General features: G+C 41.4%; 1 protein-coding gene across 1 annotated transcript; it reads right to left on the bottom strand.

Annotated features, from left to right (window-relative positions):
- Nucleotides 1-1,879: 1,879 nt before the first annotated feature.
- On the bottom strand, nt 1,880-3,178 carry pln2 (phospholamban 2). Its single transcript, XM_073462597.1, has one exon. The coding sequence runs from the start codon at nt 2,943-2,945 to the stop codon at nt 2,784-2,786; it is 162 nt and encodes a 53-aa protein (XP_073318698.1). The 5' UTR covers nt 2,946-3,178; the 3' UTR covers nt 1,880-2,783.
- Nucleotides 3,179-24,602: the final 21,424 nt, after the last annotated feature.

Below are 24,602 nucleotides of genomic sequence, written 5' to 3'. Positions count from 1 at the left end.
AAGAATGGACAATGCACAGAATGAGAGATAACTATTCTCCATATATGTGACCGTTGGAGTCTCATGTCTGCTATCCAAAGTAAAGAGGTTTAGAGTGTGCAAAATGTTTTTTGACTATGTTGACAAGTAGGAGAGGTTAGAAAAAAAATCAAAAAATCTTTTTGAAACAACTCAGTTTTGGTCCTTTGGTTCATTCACACACAGGATACCAATTTCATTCATATGCCTGTTTGTACACAATCGACTTCCTATGTGCCAGCCAGAAGTTCTGAGGAGGCCAGATAGTCTAAAGAGCAGCTGCTACAACTGGGGAAATGGACTCACCATGGACTTGCCTTGATGTGAGAAGGACAAATAATATGTGCAGTCGGGTCATACATTTACTGAGACAGCCTTTGAACAGACATACAGCAAAGAAACCTCCAGAAGATGACTAATGCAACAATGATAAGACATGCTTCCTAAAAAACTGACATGGAGGAGTTTGGAGGAGACAGTTCAGAAGTGACTTCAGTAACATAGGTTTGCATGTTTTCCTAAATCTAACCAAATTACAAGCATATGACGAAGGTTCAATGTGTATGTCGCTTTTACACTGCTACAATCATGCTGTTTGGCCAGACACTGACAATCAGCCCATTCAGTCATTTCAGTCATGAGAATGTGTATGGTATTCATTATAATTGTTATTATTTATTGTTTCAGAGTTTCAAAGAGAATGAAAAGTGTCTTGAAAATTATTTTTCCAACACCTTAACATTCAAACTGGTCTGTTATCTTTTGAGGAAGGCTTCAGTGACTTGACCTCCATGTTTACATCCATGTTCCAAGTCCATGTTTTCTAAAATTGTCAAATTAGGATGTACAATATGTAAAAGGCATTTTCCACACCGACATCAGGAGAAACCACTTTAATTGTATTGACATGCATTTTCTTTGGTGTTCCATAGTCAGGATTAAAAGTCAGGTGGTACAATCTTCCAAACATACATAAAGAACAAAACTACTCTTTTCCCTCCATAATATATAATAATCCCGAACATAAATGTCATTTATATTATTACATTTTCAGTTATGGCAAACATAGTGAAGACACAAACATGAATGTGGCTGGTAAAGCTGTAAAAATGTTCCTTTTTAGAACAATGATTTAAGTTTGTAACTATATATTAGATTCTTGTAATGAACTTCAGATTCAGGAATCTGACTTTACAGTTTATTTTCTAAGCTGTTACTACCACAATCAGAGAAACTGTGCTGTCATTAACCAAAAATGTCATCATTAGTCAACAATAGATTTAATAACTCAACAGAAATTTAAAGAAAACATCATTAAGTGAAGTCACACCATGCGAAAATTGATTTTACTTCACATCTGATAAACTGCATGTAGTGTGTATGTCAGGCCTGGATGCTTGCACTCAACACTTGGAAACAAGAGTCCATACTGAGCATTGTGAAACACACAGCTGAAATGTTCATGTTGCTCATCAGAGACACCTGCAGGTTAATCTACACTTCATATTCTTAATACAGTACTTAGAATGATTTCTAAGTGTTGTGTTTATACATGTTAAGAAAGAATTAGCCAGACTGTTGGAGTGTAATGTCAGACCTGCTACACAACTATGAGTGACCTGACGGCCACATCATTTTACTGTAAATAAAATCAGTCAGCTTTAAATAAATGATGCCATGTAGATTCAACAGATTGTCTTTTAAGAGGGGCTGCACTTAAAGCTTATTCATGTTACATGTTAAGTGCTGAGGATGGCAGGAAGAGGGAGCTATCTCATCACTGTACATGAAGATGAACTTTTCTCACCAATGAGAGCAACCAACATGGCTGAACAGGTGAAAACAATATCAAAGCGCCTTCAGCTGCAGTTTTTCTAATAGCCACTAGATGTCAGGTTTAAATCAAATTATTGGTCCTACATATTTGAAGAGCATTTAAGTTGTTTATTCATATTGTAATTTTTTTAATACTTACTTTTTCCCTCCAGAAACATTTTACAGGCCAAACAGAACCTTATGGCAGGCCACCTCTGGCCTGCGAGCTACACTTTGGGTGAGCTGTTTTCTAACAGTGTTCATTTATTGGACTGATGAAAGGCACTTCACACTTTCTTTTACAGAGGGGGAAAAGGTGTCATTTGGGCCATGTTTACTTCACTGACAGGAGCCTTATCACACTCAGCCATGCTGTTTGCTGTCCTTCTGTCAACGTTTCCTTTTGCCATGTTTGGATTTTTAGGCTCTGGTAACAGCCAAGATGGCAGCACTGAAGTTTCAAGATACACTAAGCTGATGTCACGATGTACTGTCTGTGGCTTCTGGCACTGGTGGGCGAAGGAGGAAGTTAAAATGCTAATGGAAAAAAAACAACTTCCAGCATGTTTTTCTGCAGGAAGTGGCAGGGCTCAGAGGAAGTTGTCACCTTTGTAAATCAACTTAAAACATTGTGCTGTAAGCAGGACATTAGTCTGAGCAGCAGGCAGATAGAAATACATGACATACAGGATATCAGTGGAGTTGAGACTGTTAAAGTCATGTGGGTCACTCTTCATTCCCTTGAGAAAGAGAGGCAGGGAACCTTCATTGTTTGAACTCATTTGACCTCCATTACCCTTCCTCACAGCTGCTGTCAAGCAGGGTTAGGCTGACATATGGGCATGATATTATTACTTTATTAGAAATCTGATCTGTATGTCTGAGTAAGGCCCATATCTCAGCCAAAGCCTGGTCCACAGGACAGCCTTGCCGAGCTCTCTATGTTGCTCTCAGCTGCTCAGCAGGACGATGATGTAGATGAGGAGCAGACAGATGAGGATGAGGGTGAAGTTGACAAAGAGCTCCTGCAGGTTCCTCTTGGCCTGTGGATTCACCTCAATCTGAGACGCTCGGCGGATAGCCGACTTGGTCATGTGCTGAACGCGCTCCATGGAGACAGCGGGCTGGTTAGATTTTGACGAGCTGGATTATGAGAGGAGAGAGAGTTCAGTCAGGCTGCTGGGCCTGTTTGCACTGAGGAAGAGGAGCTGGATGGAGCTGATCAGGAGGGTTAGAGGAGGTGGAGGCAGGGAAGCAAAGTGCTGCTGATGTCTGGAGATGAGCTCAGGTCAGGGGTTTCAGGTCTGATGTGGTTCAGTCCTGGTTTCTTCTCTTCTCTTCTCTTCTCTTCTCTTCTCTTCTCTTCTCTTCTCTTCTCTTCTCTAAGCTGGAGAGAAAGGGAGAGGGAAAACCACAGACAGACAGAAGGAAGAACAGGTTGTTAAAGGCATCATTCACTGTTTGGTTCACTCTCTGAACTCTAACTGAAAACACTTGAGCAACCTCCTCTGGGTGTTGTCTCCTGGTTGAGCTCAGTGTATAACAGTACATGGTGTGATGATAAGAGAGCTGCTCAGAGGTGCCAGCTGAGCCTGATGATGTGTTAAGCCAAACTGCAGGAGGAGTGGCAGCAACACAATGACCAGATGCATGTAGAAAATGACATGACATGACACATGACAGCGAAGAAGACATCTTGATGAAGGATATTTACAATTTTATCTAATTATGTATATTTTAGTTTTTAAAGTAAGTCTACCTTCTGAAGTGAACAGTGGTATTTATATTTCTACATTTCATCAATTTAAGTGAACCCTTGAGACTTTTACTAACCAGTGGACACAGTAGCTTAAAGGGGCAGTTATGTGATGATGGGTAAAGCTGCTGGAAGCATTGTTTTCATTTTAGCTAACTTCCTGTCTGTTTTGCAGTCGGAGATCCCCTCCTTCCACTCTGTGTCTCCACATGAACCTGCAGCAGTAATCCACAGACAGCAGCAAACAGGACGATCCTGCTCTTTGTGTGTTCATCGGGCAGACAGGACTGCCTCTTTAAGGAGTTCTCTGTCCTGATTGGATAAATTAGGCAGGGATACCGGAGAATCTCTTTTCTCTTTTACTAAATGGGCAGTAGGAGAGACATGGGTTACTGACCAAACACTCTGTAACAGTGATTACTGTTGGAATAAAGAGCTGTTTAACTCGTATTTTAATTTTTAAAAATCATGCTTACAGCAGCTTCAATTTCAAATGTCCTGTGTAAAGAGTGCTGCAGAAATTAGTACTAAAAACCCAGAACTGAGTCAGCATTTTTGCGCTTCCAGTTCTGTTGTCTCAAAGTTGAATTTTTTTTTGTAGGTTTTTTTAGAAGCCCAAAAAAAAGTCTGCAGAAACACAAACTTAAAAGATTTTCATGTTTGTTCTACAACATAAAATACATCAGTAAATACCCGACTTTTAAATTATAGAGCGTTTATGTGTCTGAAACACGACAAGTGTCTAAATGAGACTACAGAGGTTGTCGGGGACATTAAACGTCCTCACAGCGAACACAGACACTCATCTACTCACTAGGTTTAGGGTTACTCACTAACATTAGCTTCTTACTGCTACACATTTAATTTACGCTTCAAACATCACAAAGTGGTGTTCATCTGTAAAGATTATCTGGATGAACACAACCTGTAAGTATCATAACCTTCTATTTTGTATTTTCTGCAATAATCCAAAATGCAATGTAAAAATCCAATAGGCTTCTTTGTGGAGGGAACGTCCAGGTTCGCCAACAACAATACACCACCTCTGCCCTTACAGAAGAACCACATGACTTTCCCATGTTTTACACATGTTACCACATGATGCAACATCATCACAACAATCACATGTTGTATCATATGGACCACATGGAAACTATGGTACAACATACATGTTGTGACATGTGGTTCTATGTAGAGCACATGTTGAAAACATGTACCACAATCACTGCATTGTCATCCTTTCACACCACCAACAGACAGCAACCAACATGTTGATAATTTACTCATGGTGTCAAAGGGTGTGAGTCAACCCATGTAAATTCCCATGTGAAACATATGGGATTACTTGTGAAACCTATGGGATTACATGTGAAACCTATGGGATTACTTGTGAAACCTATTGGATTACATTTGAAACCTATGTGATTACATGTAAAACCTATGGAATTTCATGTGGAACCTATGGGATAACATGCGAAACCTATGTGATTACATGTGAAACCTATGGGATTACATGTGAAACCTATGTGATTACACCTGAAACCTATGTGATTACATGTAAAAACCTATGAGATTACATATCAAAACTTTTGGGATTACATTTGAAACCTATGGGATAACATTTGAATACTGTATGGGACTGCATGTAGAATGTCAAACATTTCAAACAACTGCTTGCAGTCCAAGTTTAGATTTGTGTTTAATTAGTTCAAATGTTTTATAGAAAATGTAAGTACTAAGACATTTTTGTATACACCTACTTGGAGGTATGTGCAAAAATTAAATATCCAGGATTAAGTAATCAACAATCAAAGTTATAGTTAAAGTCAGTATTAAGTAAGGGAAGGTATTAATTATTAAGAGTGCAAACACTGTAGTCAGCTGCCCCACTAATATCAGGAATAATGTAGTATCTACTAAAAGTTTTATTAAAAAAAAAAAAAAATTAAAGCTGTAGCAGTAGAACATCTGAGTTTATTGAATTTAGCAACTGTGCCTTTTATTTCTTATGCAACAACTTTTAATGTGCAAGAGGAAGTTATGTAATTTCTTTTTTTATCATTTTCACAATTTAATAATTTCACACATTCTCCTGCATGTCGAATTAATGAAAGTAGAAAGTAGGTGATGAAGAAGCATGTGAGCAGACTGAATAAATGATCTTCACAGTGCAGCTGCAGGCCTTCAGCACTCTGTTAAATCCCTTCAGTCATCTGATCTGCAACCTCCCTCACATCAAAGTCACTGAGACAAGGTGACCGTGCTCCTGCATTAGTGGCTCCCACAAACACTGAACATCTTACCACTCGTTCATCAATTCTGCCAAGCTCTCTGCTATTTTTAACAAGATTAACAGTCCTGCTCCTCGCCCCTGTTCACTGTATTGTTTATGACATTGTCTAATACAAAAGAGGAGATCAACGTATAAACAGCTTTGGATTCCTGGAGCCGTCTCATCTTAGAGCACTAATCTGTGCATTACATATCCTGTGTGTTTGTCCTGAGGGTGGTGCTAAAGGAAAGTGTCCATTTTAGATTGCTATTTATTTTTTTAACTCAACTTGTATTATTAAAAGTGCACATTTATCCATTCACTCTGTGTTTCTGTGGTACTTTCTGTTACTTTGCTCCAGTGTGGGACCAGGACAGATAACATGTGATGCCTTCCACAAACATGTCAACACATCTATTTTTATCATTTCACTTTTGTTTCTTCCAACCTTTATCTTCCTCTGTGTCACCCATTATCACCTGACATGTTAACAGCTCAACACACACACACGCACACGCACACGCGCACGCACGCACGCACACACACACACACACACACACACACACACACACACACACACACACACACACACACACACACACACACACACACACATACACACACAAACACACACCCTGTGCTTGATGTGATAACTCCATAAGAGCATCAGTCTGCTCTGAGCCCTCTAACCTCTGACCTGACTCAAGTGTGGAGGTCTGTGGGGTTTGATTTCTAATCCCTGCAGTCAGGGTTTAAAGTAAATGAATGTACTGTGTTCTTCACACATCTCAAAGGTCACACACACACAGCAGGTTAGGATAAAGCAGCCGTCCTCCTGATGAATCCTGAGCTCCATCAGAGCTGTCTAAGAATATTTATTTCAGAAGCTAACTCTGTTTCCTCTGAGAGTTTCCTCCACACAGCCCAAAATCATATTGTGTGTCTAAAAGGCCCAATATGCATATGTGCATCATGTGCACCTCAGCATCACTACTACTCGCCACCAACTGAAAAAATCCTTGTTTTGGTAAACAGGTAGAACTATGGTGGGTTTTGCAAATAGTTGACTATACATATAGTAACTAGCCAGTGAACATAGCGGAGCATTTAGCAGCTAAGGAGTCACGTATTTTCCTCAGGAATCAGTTGAGACCAAATCAGAGCTACAAAGAGAATAAATATATTTAAATTTGTCAGGTGGCCGGAAGCATAACTCCATACGTACTGTGAACAACACCAATGGTCATAAATGCAGCTCCCGTTTCATTGACTTTTCCCATTTAATGAGAGAAATGCACCTTTTTGTCCTGCCAGTACTTTGACCTTTTGACACCTCAGGGTTGAACTGGTATCATCTTGTATGTGGGTCTCAACAGTTGAGTTAACGCTGTGTGACTGACAGCATGTGAGTGACTGGTGCTCCATGTTATCCTCCACTCTCCTGTACACATCAGCCACAACCCTACTGTATGTGCTGAGTGCTGAGTTTCAATCATTTCAGACCGGAGGACGGGCTGTCCTTCTATTCTGTGACTCCTATTCACATAATCCTCATTTCCACAAAAGAGATTTCTCTTTTCTGTGTTTAAAAAAATAAAAAAATAAATGTTGACAGTATATATACCTGGGCTTCACTCCATCTGGTGACATGTGTGGCTCATATATCTACTGACAAATGTAACCTCTGCTTTAACAATAAGGATCAACATTTCTTATTTTTCCAGAAACCATTTTTTTGTCATCACTGGCTCCTCTCCCCTTCTGTCTGTCTGTACGTCTCACAGGACCACAAAGACTCAGCTGTCTGCCTGTGAGAGGTATGCAGTGATTGGCTCATCCGTGTCACTTACAGAAAAGCTTGCATCTGGACAAGACGCAACAGCTGGAAGTGTTGAGCCAGCTGAGAATTGCAGCCCTTATTCTAATTTATTTGTTGACACGTTAACTATTAGTAGAACAAAACTCACTCAATTTTAAAAAGCTGAGGTTATGTAACCATTGTGCTCTCAGAAGTTACATCCTCACTAAATTCAAAGCTTTAAGGTCCCATGTTGCAGAAAGTGAGTTGAGCTGTCTTGTATTCACAAACTGTGCCTTTAAATGACCTGTCAGGACTTCTGTAAGGTCGTGATGTCACAACTATACAGCCACGCCCCCATCACAACTGTAGTTGCAAAAACAGTGGCAGAGCTGATCAGGAAACATAGTGGTGGTGCCTGCTCAGGCCTGTGAGAGCTGACCAATCAGAGCAGACTGGGCTTTTCAGGAGGGAAGCTTAAGGAGACAGGAGCTAAAACAGCATTCAGACAGAGGGTATCGGACATCCAAAACAAATAATATGAACGTGAACATTTGCATAATATGGGACCTTCAAGGTAAGTGTCAGGACCCAAATCTGAAGGATGATTCATAGGTAGTAGTAAAATCATAATCTGAGACATATTTTTTATGGACATTTCTCAAAGCTTTGCTTTACTCTTGTGAATTACTAGACAGGCTTAGTGCTTGAGGCCTCTATAAGTGCTTGGTTATGAAGGCTCATGAGGCAAACAGGTTGGAAACCACAGGCAAACACAGAAGAGAGATTATGAGAGAAATTATTGTGAGGGTGAAATGACAAAAATTAAGCCAGGACGCTGAGTCTGAGTTGAAATGAAATGAAATAAGTGCATATAAATTAGGTAAATAACAGAAATAAAAGAGTTTATTTGTTTCAGGGGGAGCTGGGGGTCCCACTGGTGGGTGGGAGGGGAAACAGCCTTTAAAGTACAGATAACTATTGTTCTGTTGAAAGCACTTTTACAAACACAATCATCTGTTGGCAGCTGTTGTTGCCAAGAGTTAAATACCTCCTCTGTGACCGACAGAGTCCATGTCTAACTCAGTATGAAAGTTTATACAAAACATAAAGATTCTTAAAGTAAACACTCCATCACAAAAAACTGCGTTCATCTTAAGATCTGTGTGTGTAGTTTCTTATATGGCAATCATTCCATGGATGTGAGTTTTATCAGCATGTGTCAACACCAGGCACTGGTGTCTTGAGCAGCAAATGAGAAATGAGGCTACACTCATACAAGTACTGACACACACACGCACACACGCACACACACACACACACACACACACACAGTGTTTCACCGCAAATCAAATATATTTTTGTAAACATAGTTTAGTGTCTTTTGCAACTTGTGGCCCATCATCATATGAAGTGACTGACAGTAGGACAGCAGAGTGTGACAGCTGTACGGTAGTGAAATGTAGGTTAGACAGATGCATGAGTTTGTTGATGATGACCTATTATTGTAAATAGGACATGGTCACTGACACCCACCTGCTGAGAGAAGCTGTGGAGCACCAGGTCTCAACTCTTCAATACTTTTTTTGCCTAAAATAAAATTTCCATCTAATTTTATCACATCAGTTTAGTGTAAAGAGTCACATTTACAACAAAGCTTTTATTTCATGCTGAGTCAATGTGAATGAATGAAATAACTTATTTACTTACTTTAAATTAAATAAATGCACACTTTAAATATTCATTACATATAAAGTTAGGGGAACATAAACATCATGTACTACGTGCTGTATTGTAGATGGATGAGAGGTGAGATGTCTTCAAGAAACTGAAAGGTCCAGCTGCCTACGATATGGTGCTTAGAATAACCATGACCTGGATGACTGAGAACCTTCATCATAAACATCATGTGTTTTTACAGTGCTTATCATTCAAGTATTATACAAAGTAGTATATTTCAAAATGGTTATTCTGTCTCCTGTAATAAATTACACAGACTAGACATGATGGAAAGACTGGAAAAAGTCTCCTTTTATATTGAATTTATAATATAATATAATATAATATAATATAATATAATATAATATAATATAATATACCATAATATAATATAACATAACATAATATAATATAATATAATATAATATAATATAATATAATATAATATAATATAATATAATATAATATATATCAATTGAACTTTTGATGGACAATTTACATGTAATAAAAAAAAGAGTCTATTTTAGGCCAATTATTTGTCTAAATATGTCTTCAAATGTGTCCGTTTTCTTTCCTAAAACTAAAAAAGATCTGCAGATCTACAGAAACTGTATGACAAAGGTAAATATTAAATAGAAGGATTTCTAATTTTTAAAACATACCCCTTGTTGTAATACTAGAGGTTATTTAAGACTGATATTTTCTGTTTAGAATGTAATTGGTCTAAATTTAGATGCTGCGTCATAATCTGCCATTTTCCAAGAAGAGATGTTCATCTTCCAGGCCTGCATAATTTCTGTGTGACAGGAGATTAAGGCGAGGAGATCATTATGAATTCCTTTGTGCCAGTTTTGACAATGATACAAACATTCATTTGAAGATACCAGCACTGTTGAATTAAAAACGGATTAAAAATCATCAGAGAGTTAAAACATCTTGCTGTGTTTGTTAAAATAATGACTACATTGAAGTCACTATTTAATATTTGCAGAATATTTCTTCATTGTGATGTTATTGTACAATAAGTGTCACCGTCCACTTGCTGTATTCTTTTGACTTTTAAATGTGTAACTTGGTCCATAAAGAGGTCATCGTGGAAATATGTGTTTCCTTTTGTACGTGTAATAAGAGAAATCAAGAGCTGTTTTTCTTTTATTTGGTCTGCTGTCTCTATTCTCAGCAATCAAGGAATAAAAAAAAAATCATCATCATCCAAAAACAAGAGACGTCATCTTTGTTTAAAGAAAAGTGTAAAAGTCAACTGTATGGACACGTCTGTGAAGACACAAAAAGGTCCCCAGAAGAGCCCAGCACTCCTACATTTAAACCAGAGTAATACTTCTAATAAAACAATGTTCAGCCTCCAGTAGAGCCAGTGTGATCAGTTTTATCCATGACGCACGCTGTCATATCAGACAGACTTGTTCAGCTACTGTAACCTTAATTAAGTCCCTGTTTGATCTGATTTGGCTGCTGAGCACTCTAAAGTAAAATCATGTGCTTTGGATAGAGATGCGGAGATGACTGTTTATTCCTCAGGGAGCTTCAGTCCAGTTTCCATCGCCCCCCCTCTGCCCCTCTGTGTTTACTGCCTGGGAACAATGATTTTATTATCAGAAGCACTGATTCATACAGCCCTCCTCTGCATCTGAACATAAACCACAGCTTACGTTAGCCTCGACGTTAGATCAATGATGTCTCACTGTCACTGTGTAACTCCTGCAGTGAGTCTGAGCGCTCGTCAGACTACACAGAGTCGACTCAAGCACTCACTTCAACTTCAGGAAGCTTTTAAAGCTCCATAACAAACTGTCAGGAAATAATAATAACACATAATGCATTCACATAACTGCTCTAGACCTATGAGCGTTAATATCTTGTATACAACATCTGCTATCATTATTATCTGAAATGAAAGTAGAACTGTCTGTGAGGATGCTGGCTCTTACCTTTCAGATGAGAACAGAGCTGCTTGGAGTTTGCGAGAGAAATGTCAGATATGCAGCGCTCTGCAGGGCTGTAAACACAATGTGGGGGGGGCAGAGAGAGGGAGAGACAGAGAGAGAGGAGGGAGAGAGAGAGACAGAGAGAGGGGAGGGAGAGACAGGGAGGGAGAGATAGAGACAGAGAGAGAGAGGGAGACAGAGCGAGAGAGATTGGAAATTGGTGTTCATGTTGTTATTTGTTGTGTTCTGTCCGAGTGTTTGGACAGATGCTTTGGCAACATTGTTGTTGAAATTTTCATGCCAATAAAGCCCCTTTGAATTTGAATTTGAGAGACAGAGAGATGGAGACAGAGATTTTTGTATACTATGGATTTGAGCCATTTCTTTCTATACATGGTACTAAATTTAGAAAAGTGTTCTCCTTGGTGTCAGGGTTTATAGATTTGATTTGATGAACTGTTGAATGTGACCATGGACACACCTCCAGCCATACTGTAGACCGTCACATACTGTAATTGTGCGCTGTGTTTAAGCACTATGTCTCTGTGAGTGTTCAGTCTTCTGAAAGGTCTTTCGTGTACCTTGTTTTAATAAATCGATTATCATCATTCTTTGAGGAGGGTTAGTTGAAATATTTAATCTTGTCTAGATACCTTTTGTGTGAATTCTTGTGAAACTGCTGTTGCTGAGTTGTTATTAGCCAGTTTTGGCCAACTCAGCTTGATTGCAGGGCGGAGCTAACCCTGCATAAAAGGAGCAACCAGTACTCTGCTGTTCAGTTACATTTTGTCTAGGGGAAAGAAGCTGTGAAACTGCTGCTGGTAAGTCAGAAAGTAATTGTAGTAATTGATCCAGTGTTTAGGCATTCTGTGGGAGTCCATCGAGGAAGTCCAAGTAACTCACTGTCCACCACCCATCGCAGCCATGAGTCCTACCCAATCCCAGTCAGGACATCAAACGGCAGAAGATTTCACCAGAGACCCATTGCTCAAGGCTGTAACCCAGCGAATCTCTGTTACCCAACATTCTCAACCGGTACTGAACTTGAAGTACTAGGGGAGCTATGGAAATGCCAGTCTGCAGTCATGAAGGCGGACACCATTTCAGCCTATGCCTCCCTGTAGACTCCACTTCCTGGCCCTTACAGAGACCTGGATCACTCCAGAAAACACTGCCACTCCAGCTGCCCTCTCAACTGCCTACTCATTCTCACACTCCCCAAGACTAACAGGTCAAAGAGGAGGAACTGGACTCCTCATCTCACCCACGTGGTCCTACCAGGTCCTTCCCCTGGACCACCTACCCAGATCTGCACTTGAATTCCATGTTGTCTCTGTCACCCTTCCTTTCAAGCTCAACATTGTGGTGATCTATCGCCCTCCCGGTCCTCTCTGTGATTTCTATGATGAGATGGACGCCCTCCTAAGCTGCTCCCCTGATGATGGCACACCACTCGTTGTCCTGGGTGACTTCAACATCCCCCCAGAGAAGCTGCACTCATCTGAATTCATCAGCTTCTTCTCCACATTTGACCTCACACTCTCCTCTTCTCTCCACCCACCAACTTGACCTTGTCTTCACAAGGTCCTGTAGTACCTCGGCACTCTCTGTTACCCCACTCACTGTGTCCGACCACCACTTTGTATCTTTCTCTCTCCCCTTTAAGTCCACAACCTCCCTCGCCCCTACACCTCATACGGTCACCACCCGCCACAACCTGAAATCCCTCTCTCCCTCCACTCTCTCCTCAACTGTTCTCTCCTCACTACCATCCACAGAACAATTCTCTCTACTGTCCACCGAGGAAGCCTCCTCCACTCTGTTATCCTCCCTCTCCTCCTCTTTAAACGCTCTCTGTCCCCTCACCTCCAGATCAGCATGATCATTCCCCCCCCCCCCCCCGGCTGTCTGACTCTCTGTGAACCAATAGATCGGTGTTATGAGCAGCAGAGAGAAAATGGAAAAAATCACGTCATCCTGATGACCTTGCTCACTACCACCACCTCCTCTCTGACTTCACATCAACTGTTTCAGCAGCCAACTCTGCCTTCTACCTGTCATAGATCAACTCCTCTGCCTCCAACCCCAGGAAACTATTCTCCATGCTCTCTTCCCTCCTCACCCCTCCTCACTGCTGATGACTTTGCAACTTACTTTACCAAGAAAGTAAAAGACATCAGCTCCTCATTTACTGCTATGCCCTTCCAGAAAGCACCTCCCCCAACCCTCACCTATGACAGCCTTACCTGCTTCAGTCCTCTCTCCTCTGAAGATGTTCACACACTAGTGACGTCTAACCGTGCCACCACCTGTTCCCTCGACCCGATTCCCTCCTCCCTTCTCCAAAACATCTCACACAACATCTTGCCTTTCCTCACCACCCTGATCAACTCCTCCCTCACTTCAGGCCTTATTCCAGCTCCTTTCAAGACAGCTACAGTAAAGCCACTCCTAAAGAAACCCACCCTAGACTCAGCTGACATCCGAAACTACAGACCTGTATCTCTTCTTTCATTCCTCTCTAAAACCCTGGAACGTGCCGTCTACAACCAACTGTCCTCCTATCTTTCACAAAACGACCTCCTTGACCCTAATCAGTCAGGCTTCAGGACTGCTCACTCCACTGAGACGGCCCTCCTCACAGTGACTGAGTCACGACTCTTCTCTGTTCTGGCGCCTCAGTGGTGGAACGGACTCTCGACCATTGTCAAGACAGCAGAGTCACCATCTTCAAAAGATCAAAAGACTCAAGACTCACTTGTTCAGATTTCACCTCGAGCACTTAAGCACTTAAATCATAGGACTTACGTACTTAAGGTATTCTTGATAAATAGCAGCTACTATGCTCAGATGAGGGCTTGAAAATTGTTTCTATTTTTTCATTCTTACTTTATTGACGGTGATATGCTGTGGTTTCTTTCTTGTGACAAATGTACTTATTGTAAGTTGCTTTGGACAAAAGCATCTGCTAAATGCCCTAAATGTAAATGAAAAAGTGCATGCAGGAATTTCTTTTTTTTTGCTGGAATTAGTTATTGGAGGGATTTGATTCCCTGCATCACAGAAGGAGATGTGTGCATGTTGCCTTCGACCTTCCCTGACAGTGGTTTCACCTCTTGGTGCTGGCGCATTCACACTTGCTCGTGAAATCCGTGCCATCAGTTTGTAAGAAAAATTCTTCTCAGTAGGAGAGTAGTACTCAGTACTCAGTAGTTCTTCTGAGTAGGTAGTTGTATAGCAGGATAACAAGGCTTCTAAAACAGTTGCATTATTTTCTTATAATGAAGATTTCATTGTTTGGCACAAAAGGTGAATAAATTACAAAAACAAAATAAACAGCAACAAAACTACATCAGGTGCAGCAGTCGGTGCATCACTAGTTAACATTCCATTAACAAACAAAATCAGATGTTATTTATGTAATACACTGAAAAATGTTACACTTATGTGTAATTCAATATAGACATTAAAAAATGGTCTACTGGTGTAGCATTACACTCCCATAATACTGTTGGACTCATTATGGACACACAGCCTTCTTCCTTTTCAGAACTTGGTGCCTACATTACCCACAATTCAGCTTAGCCACTGAGCATCAGATTACATGCAGCTTTCTCTGGAGCCACAAAAGGCTTCATACTATTTTTTAAAATATGCAGTAGAACTCCCCATGACCTGTAAACACACTTTATTGTAGATAATGGATGGGTCACTGTGGTTGGACACATCCATGATGTGTTAGGTGAGAACAACCAACGCTTCATGGCAGACCTAGCTGCAGTTTGGCCTCCAATCAAACATGATGGCTGGATCATTATTGTCTTCATCACCCGGACAGCCTGATACACACTTGGCACCATGTGGTGCTTCTGAACAGCTGATAGCACCTCTAAATATACAGTTTGGCCATGAACACAAGAGTGAAGAGCCTGGGACCTGATCCTCTGGGATCCTGATATTGTCGAAGCAGCAATGACAAAATAATTCCCCAAATAATCTTGTTATCTCAGTGCTAACAGAGTTAAAACATATTCTGGGGCCTAACAACTAAATCTGGATCTTTGGCTGGATGTGTGTGTGTATTTGGATGTGTGTAAAGTCCTGGACAGCATCCTCCACTTGGGAGAAATCAAAAGAGACAAGATGTTAAAAAATCTCCGGAAAATGTATAAATAACCCACCTGCTGTGGCCCAGAAAGCATTGCATCTGCCTTATAAGGAGAGTGTGCATGTAAACAGGCTGTCAGTCACATACTGGGCAGTCAGCTTGTTGTTAGTGATGCTCACTGCTTGACTGTGGATACCCATCTCTAACAGGCTGAGCACATGGACAAGCAGATGTTTCTTTCACTCTCATTCATGACAACTGTGTTTTCTCTGAAGATGAAACATTGATCCACCTGTAGGACAGCTGCTGCTCAAGTAGGACACAAACATGTATTAAAGCAAACTGACACTGTGTCATATTGTTGTTTCATCATGTGAATTAAAAATAACCGTAAAAATGTGATGACAAGTTACAAGTTATGTACAACACATAAACACATCAGGAAGATGAACCCTAGCTCCTTAAGATTCATCCCTCTTGAGATAATTTTATCCTTCTTGAGGACCGTCTTTATTCAGCCTGTCCTCCCCCAGGTGGGCAGTCAGGTTGAACAAGAACATGACTTTCATCCAGGTGACTGCTGTTAACGTCCAGAGTGAAACCAAAAGTCAAAGGTGAGTTATTTTAACTTAGTAACGTATTTAAGTTCAGTCATGTACAAAATGTATAAGAATTTCCACCTCGAACATTACATAAATAACATTTTTATTTTAACTTAAACCACAATGTTTTCCTAAATCTAAACCTGTAGATTTAGTATGTAAACTTAATCACACTGTGACAATACAAAGGTCCAGGTACAGATAATGAATGTGTAGATGCTCATACAGTTAGCACAAGCGTGAAAGTGCAAGACGAAGACATGGATATTAAAATACTTTCTCCAGTCAGAACTCTGTGATGTCGGAAGTATTTGTAGGGTTATTGTTAACTGCTAAAGTGACTCACCTGGGCACAGCTATGTGAGCCAGACTTAAGTTTATATCCATAATGTCAAAAGGTTTGTTCATACAGCAAGTCTGTTTTTATCTGTCTGTTGCAAAAGTAATTATTATTGTAACACATTGACATGTTCTCCTTAAAATCATACATTTATTGTACAGTGTAACTGTGAAATTAAACTGTAAGATGATATCTGAAAACTACAGGAGACAAAATAGTTCAAACTGTTGTATGACATGATGTACATTTGTGTTACAGGAGAAGTCTGGACTGATGAAAAGTTACGTTTGTAATAATTAACAGTAAATCATATACATTATTAAACACACACTGCATGTTGGAAATGTAATAAATTGAAAGCTGAAACTGATGACTTTAATTACTGTTACTCACGAGACTTGCTCAGCATTGGAAATAGTAATTTCATCTCTGTTCAACTCTGAGAAATGAATTCCAGCAGTTGACCAATAGCAAGCTGTCTTGCAACAATTCTGACTTTTGAGGGAACAAAGAACCAGAAACCCAAAATGGAGTATTCTCTTGTTCATTAACTGTGGCACCATCCAGTTTCATTTAGAGTTTACAGTTTCTCCTCAGAGAACAAACCACTGACTGTATAAATACAGGACAGACCCACAGTGACGTTACCCACAGGTCTCTGAAGAGCCAGAATGAAGCTCTGGGTGGGTGGTGCTGGCCGTCATCACCTTAGCTGTACCTGACTCCACCTAACTCCTGGCTAATCAAAACTGGCCAAAGAGGTGGAGTCTGGGTGGAGCTGAAGCGAGCCTAGTTAGTTAAAACAAGCCCACCTGTCTGGAAGCTACCAAGCTAGCCAAGGCTAACAAGCTATTAGTGTTCACACATAAACAAAGGGATGAAGGGATAAATTAAGTGCAGAGACCATCACAGTTCTTTGCACCAGGCTGTGAACATGTTTATCTGTGCTGTAAAGTTGGGCATTTTAACATGGGCTCTTATGGGGATTGACTTTTAGAGCCAGCCTCAAGTGGCCATCGAGGAACTGCAGTTTTTGGTACTTCCGCTGTCACAGTAGCACTTTTCACACAGACACGCCGCATTATCGTCGCAGCAGGGGTTCGCCAATTCTCCGCTGTTGGTTGTTCACACAGAGCCAAGCAGCTCCGGCGTAAAAGATGAACCAGAGTATAATTCACACAGCAAGCCGGCGCCGTGGCTCCAAAAGAGGTGTGACGATACGCATCATGGTGATGATGTGTGTTTTTTTCAACTTGTTTCCCCAGTGTTTACCTGTTAATCTAAACATGTACACATTGACTGTTTATAATCATATGGATGCTGTTATAATGGGTTGTGATGGGATCCTGATGCTGGCCGGATTCCCGCATGCAAACGGCAGTGTGAATGGGGCTATTCTGTCATAATTCTGTGGTGGATTTTTGTGTTTTGGTGTTTTGTTTTCTGTTGTGCTTGCAGAGGTGCACTAAGAGGCTGAGCAGAGTTTTCCCTTCACCAGAGCTGCTGACACACACGCACCTGCAGCAGTTTGGCAATCGGCGCCTGCTGATAAGCTCTGGTCTTCACACTACCTGCTGCCAGATGATTTTGTCAGTCAGACGTGGTATGTGGCTCCAGCTATATCACCTTCTACTGCTACTACTTGTGTTTTCGTGCTTTCTCTTGGAGATCTAATATTTCTTTGTTCTACCTCCAGTGTTCACCAGCATTCCAAGCTACCAGTGGCTCCACCTCCAGCCACTCAGCTCTCCACACCTCTGCAGCCAAGCGCCTCTACTCGCCCAGTATCCACCAGAGCTACCATGAGCAACCTCTCCTCCTCCTTCCACCTCCCGGACGGAGACTTAGTCTGAGTATCTCCCCACCTTCACCTGCAGTTACCTTGCGAAGTTAAATAAATTACCTTGCACACTACTCCCTGCCTCATTGTCCGCTTTTGGGTTCAACTACATACAACGTGGTGTAACATCTGCATTGACTTCATTTTTCATCAACTGCAGGATGCCACTTGGTATAAACTAGTCCACTAGAGAGGAATGGTCTGCAGACAACTATGAGACCGCAGACTGCTTGCTAACTGGTAGTTACCCCCTCAGTAATCCCAGCTAAGTCAGGAAAGACCTAAAGGTCAGAGAAGTGAGCTTATGACTGTAAGGTCGTAGTTTGATCCCAGTAAAGCAAAAGTCATTACCACCACTGAGGTGCCTGAAGCAAGGCCTAAAATCCTAAAATCTAAGTGGAGCTGCTCACTGGCCATCACATTAGATCATTTCCAGTTATTACCCCTACCCCTTGTTTTCAAGTGCCCATTTCCCCTTCAGGTATGACAGTGTGAAGCTGTGGGGGTATAAACAAGGCAATCCTGAAACTGAGAGGATTTCTACAACTGAAACTTCCCTGTAAGGCTTTAAAAAATACAAGAACTCTACTGACAATTGTAGCAATCGACGCCGTTAAGCACACGCCCCTGCGTCACACGCCCCTGCGTCACACGCCACACGCCCCTGCGTCACACGCCCCTGCATCACACGCCCCTGCGTCACACCCCTGCGTCACACGCCCCTGCGTCACACGCAGCAGCTCCCCAGCAGGAAATAACTATGCCGGTTTCAAATGGAAATGGTGCACAAGCTACTTACCGGAGGAAGAGGTCTAGTCTGTCCCCACAGTGTGCATTTTAGCATTGCCAACCCCTGGCAACGGTCCAAAAAGTCTGTATTTCCTCAGTTTACCCGTTCAGCATTAGTGGATTACTTCTCTTCTCCAACCTCTACGCCATAAAGTCACCAGAAAGTCACTCAGCTCCCAGGCTGAGCATTCCCTGGAGCCAAACAGGGCACTGACCGGAATACAGGAGGTAAACTCAGTTGTCGAAGATATCCAAGATCATCTATTTTGAAGCAAGAGGTGTCACTTGGTTTTGTTTTGGTGGCCAGTGTATATAGAGGCTCAAACTTAGTAGTAGTTTTTGTTTGTTGGGGAGATCTCAAAGATTGTTTATTTGACGCACAAGGCGTCACTTGTGTCGGAATTGATGGTAGGGCAGATGTGGTTATTAGAAAGTAATAATTATTGATAGTAATTATTAAGATTAAATTGATAAAAATTGATAAAAATTTATAATAAAATTAAATTTTTAAATTCATTAAATTGGGGCACCACCCTGGAATCAGGGACCAATAACCAGACCCAAAATAGTCTCAAAAGAAGGATTCACTTTAAATGTAAATATTTGTAAAATATTTAGAATAAAAGGAACAGTGAAGGAAATGAATCCGAGCACTGACCATCACAACCAGTAATTACCACAAAACATATTCACAAAATAATCACAGAAAACTGCTTTGTAGATTATAATAGAATTTACCAATTTTGAATACACACAAGACACTGTCCCACAAAGGTGGTTGTGCTACCACGGGACAACCGTATTTAATGTTATGGTAGTGATAATCCCTCGGGACAACCATGTCTAATGGTATGGTGCTGATAATCCCTCGGGACAACCGTATCTAATGGTATGGTGGTGATAATACCTCGGGACACACATATCCAATGTTATAGCAAGGTCACCATAATAACCATAAGTCTCCAACAAGTCGCTCATAAGATTACACTTGAACATGTGTGTGTACGTGCACTTGTGGGTTAGTGGAGAGAGAGAGAGAGAGACAAAGACAAAAGAGCTAACGCTCGAAGCGTAGCAAAGAGGGAGAAACAGCTGTGGAGACACAATACTTGCCTTCGTGCCACTCAGCGGCCGGTGAACAAATTCCGGCTTGAATCACCTTCGGCTGATCCTTGACAGGAATGCGGCTTATTGTATGCTCACACTAAGCTAACACTTTAGCTACACAGAGTGGAGAGGCTCGAATCAGCTCATGATGAGCGAAAAGAAAAACAAGCAACAAACAATGTTTTACAGTGTAAAACCAACAGCAAAATAAGGACAGCATCCTGCGGTGGCTGTTCAAACGCCGGAGTCGACGTAGGCAAGGAAAATGGGCAAAGCGAGTGTTTTCTGAGGGGAAAACCTCCTTCTGCAGGGATGAGAGCCTGGGGTTGCACAGCTCTTCTCTGGACCCGGAACATGTGTGGTAAACACGGGGGAGTTTTGGCTCGTCCAGCAAGGTGAAAGATTGCCGCCTAGGTGGATGAAATCCAAACGTTTGTGTCCTCCTTTTTAGTAACAGCTGCACAGACCGCTCTATTGTCGGAACCATTTGGTGAGGGTCCCAACACTTGGTTTTGTTTTGTTGACCAAACTTATACTGAGAGTCAAACTGAGTATTTTCTGTTTGTTTGGGAGATCTTGAAGAGGAGTGATTTGTCTGTTGAGAAGAGGCACTTTTTGGGGTTTTGAACTGTGGGTTTGAATTGGGGCACTGAATGTATAAATACGCTGTTTTGATCTGCTAAACTCTAGTGTGGGGGTTTGTTATTGCCTGCTGATTTCTGGTTGTCAAGTAAGGGGCCATGCACTGAAATACATGGGTCCTTTTTGTACGGTTGACTTATAACTAAACAAAAATTATTCTTGTCAGATTTATACTCTGACTGGCACCCCGGCACCGTCAAATATATGTGTATATTTGATGAAGTATAAGTGTTTCAGTGATCCAGTTATATCATCATCATGTTCTCCATCCTCACAAACACACTGCTTTTATTCCCAGCTGGAAAAATGTTCCACAAGAAAATAGTTCTCTTTTTCTTTTTTTGTCTCTTAGGAGCAGTTCAGCTCTGCAGCCTTACATGGTGAGACTGCTCTGACCTAAGACGAGAAAGAGAGGAAGATGCAGAATGAGAGAAACAACTTGACTGATAGAGAACAGCAGGGCAGGCCAGAGAAAACAGACGATGCTTCTGCTGCCAGTCAGAGGAGAAAGATTCATCTTCTCCTGACCAGAGAGGTCAGTACACAACACATACATGAAAAACAAAAACTTGTACAGTGAACAGACACATGACATTTCTGACTCTGCTTGAAACTTGTAATGAATCTTCAGACACCAGAGTTATTCTGAATTACAGTGGGGACCAGCTGATTTTTCCTTCAGCTGCACTCATAGGCCACATTTCAAGTTTTAATCTAATGAGCACATTGAATTTAATGAAGACACTCCTGCTCCCCAGAGGATGAACCCTCTGTAGTTTGGATTCTCCATGAGCTTTCCTCCATTTGCTGAGAGAATTCATGTTCCCACAGGATGATATTTAGATATAAATGACACCATGACTCCTCTAACTCCACCCTAAACATACTACACCAATGGAAGAAAGCGTTGAAGAGAAACCACAGAGCTTTGGTCCTTCTGCTTTTTCTGCTCTGATGATTTGCAGTTGAGTAATGTTCCAAAGAGTTGCCATGTTCAGGTGTTTTTACATTGTGGAAAATCAGAGATACTCAGAGGAATCTATTCCAATATTAGTAGATTTGTCCTGATTTATATATGAATCTACTTTCTTACTGGGCATTCAGACTAAAAACAGCCTCTGTTTAAAAAAGGTGCAAGTGTTTGTGGAGGTGTGCTGCTTTCAGCTTTTTTTAGACAATTAAATATTATTGAGGAGAACCTTTTTTTGATCTTTGAGTTTGAAGGCTTATCAGACGCCAGATGACTCATTGCTCCCACTGGGTGAATTATTAAATCCTTCATTGCAACAATTGTTAGATAAACAACAGAAATACAAAGTAAGTTATCAGGAATTCTTGCTTGCACCGCTGCTGCATCTACGCAGCAGCCTCATTTAAATGAATGAGTGGGCTGTGTCTTTAATGCACTGCTCTTATCTGTCTCAATGTACCGATTCACTTGCTGTTGGTATAAGGCTGCCACTGGCCGACTATTTCAGTCACACTTTCTAAAAGTGGCAAGTTACCCTCACAATAAACTGCTTGCTAACAGTACAAACGTATACACGCTAGCTGTTGTTACCCATTCTTTTGCAGGGATTCAGTCATTTTAATGCCAGGGCTCGCCTCCTCACGTGCAAAACAAGTACCCTCCAACACTACTTAACAGGGGCACCGTCCAGCCCCGTCGTCAGGGTAAAATGTTGGCAGTTAATGTGCAAACCACTGATACCTTCACATTTGTACGTGTCATAGGCTACCTACCATATTTGACATTTATATAACACGTGTCATGTCACAGTCACATTACATGGGTATGACTGGACTTTCATATGAGCAGGTAGAGGTCACAGTGGTGGAGTAGAGGCACGAAGGCTACAAAGCCAGTTTGAGACTGTGTTTCAACATTTGTAAGTGTGAAACCACTGGAGGTCATTAAGGAGACCTCAGAACAATTCAAAGCCGTGTTTGTGGCAACAAAAATTTTCTGAAAAGATGTCAGAACATCTACAGCTGTGTTTGTGGTGACAAAAAGCCAAAACATGTATTTTAAGCCAAAACATGTTTTCTGAACCCTAACCAAGTGGTTTTTGTGCTTGGACCTAACCAAGGCATAAACACATGGTCTTCACAGCATAAAATAAAAAACTGAGCCGAAAGAAATGTTCAGCATATCAGTGGTTTGCAAAAATGTACATTGCCAACATGTATTCTGGTGATTCAGTTGAACTACCAACTTACCCGGTGAAGATAGCAGGTTACCCTAACCCTAACCTGGCTGCTAGTGGTACCATCATAAACAAGCTAGCAGTTGTTACCTCTTCTTCTCACGATTGTGATTGGTTTAATGTATTACAAACAAGTCAGAGCATTTCCCCCCTCTTCCAGAATGAGAATGGATGCAGCCAGACCTTTCTCTACCTGTCTGACTGTGGGAGGAATGTGATCTTATTTCCTGCAAGTACCCACAAAGTATGCAAGTAAGAAAGTAAACGACAAATACTTTTCTGACCCTCAGACTCAGACTCACTGCCAAGTGGTGCCCGAGCCACATGACCTCCTCTCCATCGTGGTGACTGGAAGAGGACAGGACACACAAGATAATAAGCAGTAAAACAGAGAGATCAGAGTGGAGAGGCATCAAATTTTACAGAAATACAGATATAAGGAGATAGTGAAACAGAGGAGAGCAATGATCCAGCGGAGTCAAGGGTATGATGATCTGGATCTGTCAATATGTGTGGCAGCAGGAGGAGAAAGAGGAGGAAGCTATAGAGTGAGAGAGCGACACAGCTTGCTGCTTGTGGGGACAGAAAACAAACACAAGTTAGAGAAATGCAATGTTGATCAGAATAAACAGATTGTTTCTCGTCGGCAGGACAATGTGACTTCTAATACTATAGGTAACTCATTGAGACTGAGACTGACCCACTGAAGAAGCTAGCAATCGAAGTCAAGGACTAATTAAAGGCTAAGTCAAAGAAGTGTGTTTTGAGTTTAGAGCCAGTCTGATGTCATCTGATGTGAGGAAGGGGGCCTATAGGAAAGAGCCCTTCAGCCAGCTGATATTTCTTAACCCAGGGAACCATCCGGAGCCCTGACATTTACAACGGGGCAAGACTGTGTACAGTTTTGTATGACATCAGCAGCACCTTAAAGTCTGATCTTATATGAATTGGGAGCCAATGCAGTGAGGCTAGGATTGGTGTAATGTGATTGTAACCCTATTAAAAAGATAAATAAGTAGATAATGGAATAAAAAGCACTCATTTTATTTTTTTTTATTTTTTTTGTTTCGTTTTCTTATTCTCTGTAATAAGTGCATATTTTGGTTTAAGAAGAGTGTAAGAGTAATAGTTAAAAGTGAAAATATACATTAGTTTAAGTTTTACTTACCTGGGGTAATCCAATGAGAAAGCGGGGTGAGAGGTCGGCCGGATGCAGAAGAGGGGGAGAAGGAGAGAAGCAAGCGAGGAGCTGCATGGCGGAGGGAGCCACGGCCCGAAAAGACGTTGAGAAAGACGCTGGTTAAGGAAGGTACACGAGATAATCGGACAGAGAGTCTCGTTGTGACTATTCATTGAACTTAACCTCTTGTCGAGTTGAAAGGAGGCGGACTCAAGACATAAATGTCCACGAGGACTACAGCTAAAGTTAGCATCGCTCATGTTAGCTTGCCTGAAGACCCTCAAGAAAGAGCGGCTATCTCAGCACTCCCATAAGTGGAGCCAACGTTCGCCTGCTGTGTGAACACACCTGCTGGAGAGACCGTGTATGTGACTGTCTACCACAGACATTACTTGGAGCTCGAGGGACTAGTCTGTGGCCCACGTCCACGCAACCTGCTGCCGGACCAGACGGACTCGTCTGT

This window comes from Pagrus major, chromosome 24 (genome assembly GCF_040436345.1).
Source record: "Pagrus major chromosome 24, Pma_NU_1.0".
NCBI lineage: Eukaryota > Metazoa > Chordata > Actinopteri > Spariformes > Sparidae > Pagrus > Pagrus major.
Note: the sequence above shows the minus strand (reverse complement) of the source record. Positions and strands in the feature narration are given on the sequence as shown.